We start from the raw sequence: 606 nt of genomic DNA on the forward strand, positions 1-606 counted from the left end.
TTTAACTGGTAATCTCACCTCTTGTGTTATGAAATTCTGCAGCTTAAAAACCTCAGCCAAGAATGTCTGGTTATAGGCTGGCCCCCACATCTCTGTACCATTGGGAGTTTGATGTGGAACCTACAATGATGTCAGAATTTGTCAGGAAAAAATCATGTTTAAAAAATCTAAATGCAGGCAACGGTACATCCTTAGTTATAATTTTCTTTCTTTTATCCTGAAGTATTTTGAAAAACACTGAACATAAATATTTCAACAATCTGTGCTTGGAAATATATATACTTACCTTATCAACTCCTTTAGGTCTTACAATAAGCATTTCTGTTCTGTAGAAAGGTTCAAAATTCTTGTCAAAATAATCCTTTTCAATACGAGACTTGGAATTTGGGGCAGCCCATAGTTCTACAGGGTCTGTTGTTACTTTTAGATAGATGATGCCTACTGACAATCCAATGGATATCAAAACACCGACAATGAGCACAGTCCATGGGTGATCAGCACACACTGAAAAAAAAAAAAAAGAGGAAAGTACTTGCAAGAGTTCTGTGCACTCTATTTGTTACCCTGAAAAAAGGTACAGTAAGAAAAACTACTGAATGTAATCAT

General features: G+C 35.5%; 1 protein-coding gene across 2 annotated transcripts in view; it reads right to left on the minus strand.

The window, feature by feature from the left end:
- Nucleotides 1–606, minus strand: part of LOC119586455 (NPC intracellular cholesterol transporter 1-like) — a gene marked incomplete at its 3' end in the record, with an annotated part of 40814 nt that overhangs the window by 14526 nt on the left and 25682 nt on the right. For both annotated transcript variants that reach the window (XM_037935188.1, XM_037935187.1), the window contains 2 exon segments: nucleotides 19–120; nucleotides 287–504. In XM_037935188.1, coding sequence (XP_037791116.1) covers nucleotides 19–120; nucleotides 287–504 — 320 coding nt within the window.

Source organism: Penaeus monodon, chromosome 21 (assembly GCF_015228065.2).
Source record: "Penaeus monodon isolate SGIC_2016 chromosome 21, NSTDA_Pmon_1, whole genome shotgun sequence".
Taxonomy (NCBI): Eukaryota; Metazoa; Arthropoda; class Malacostraca; order Decapoda; family Penaeidae; genus Penaeus; species Penaeus monodon.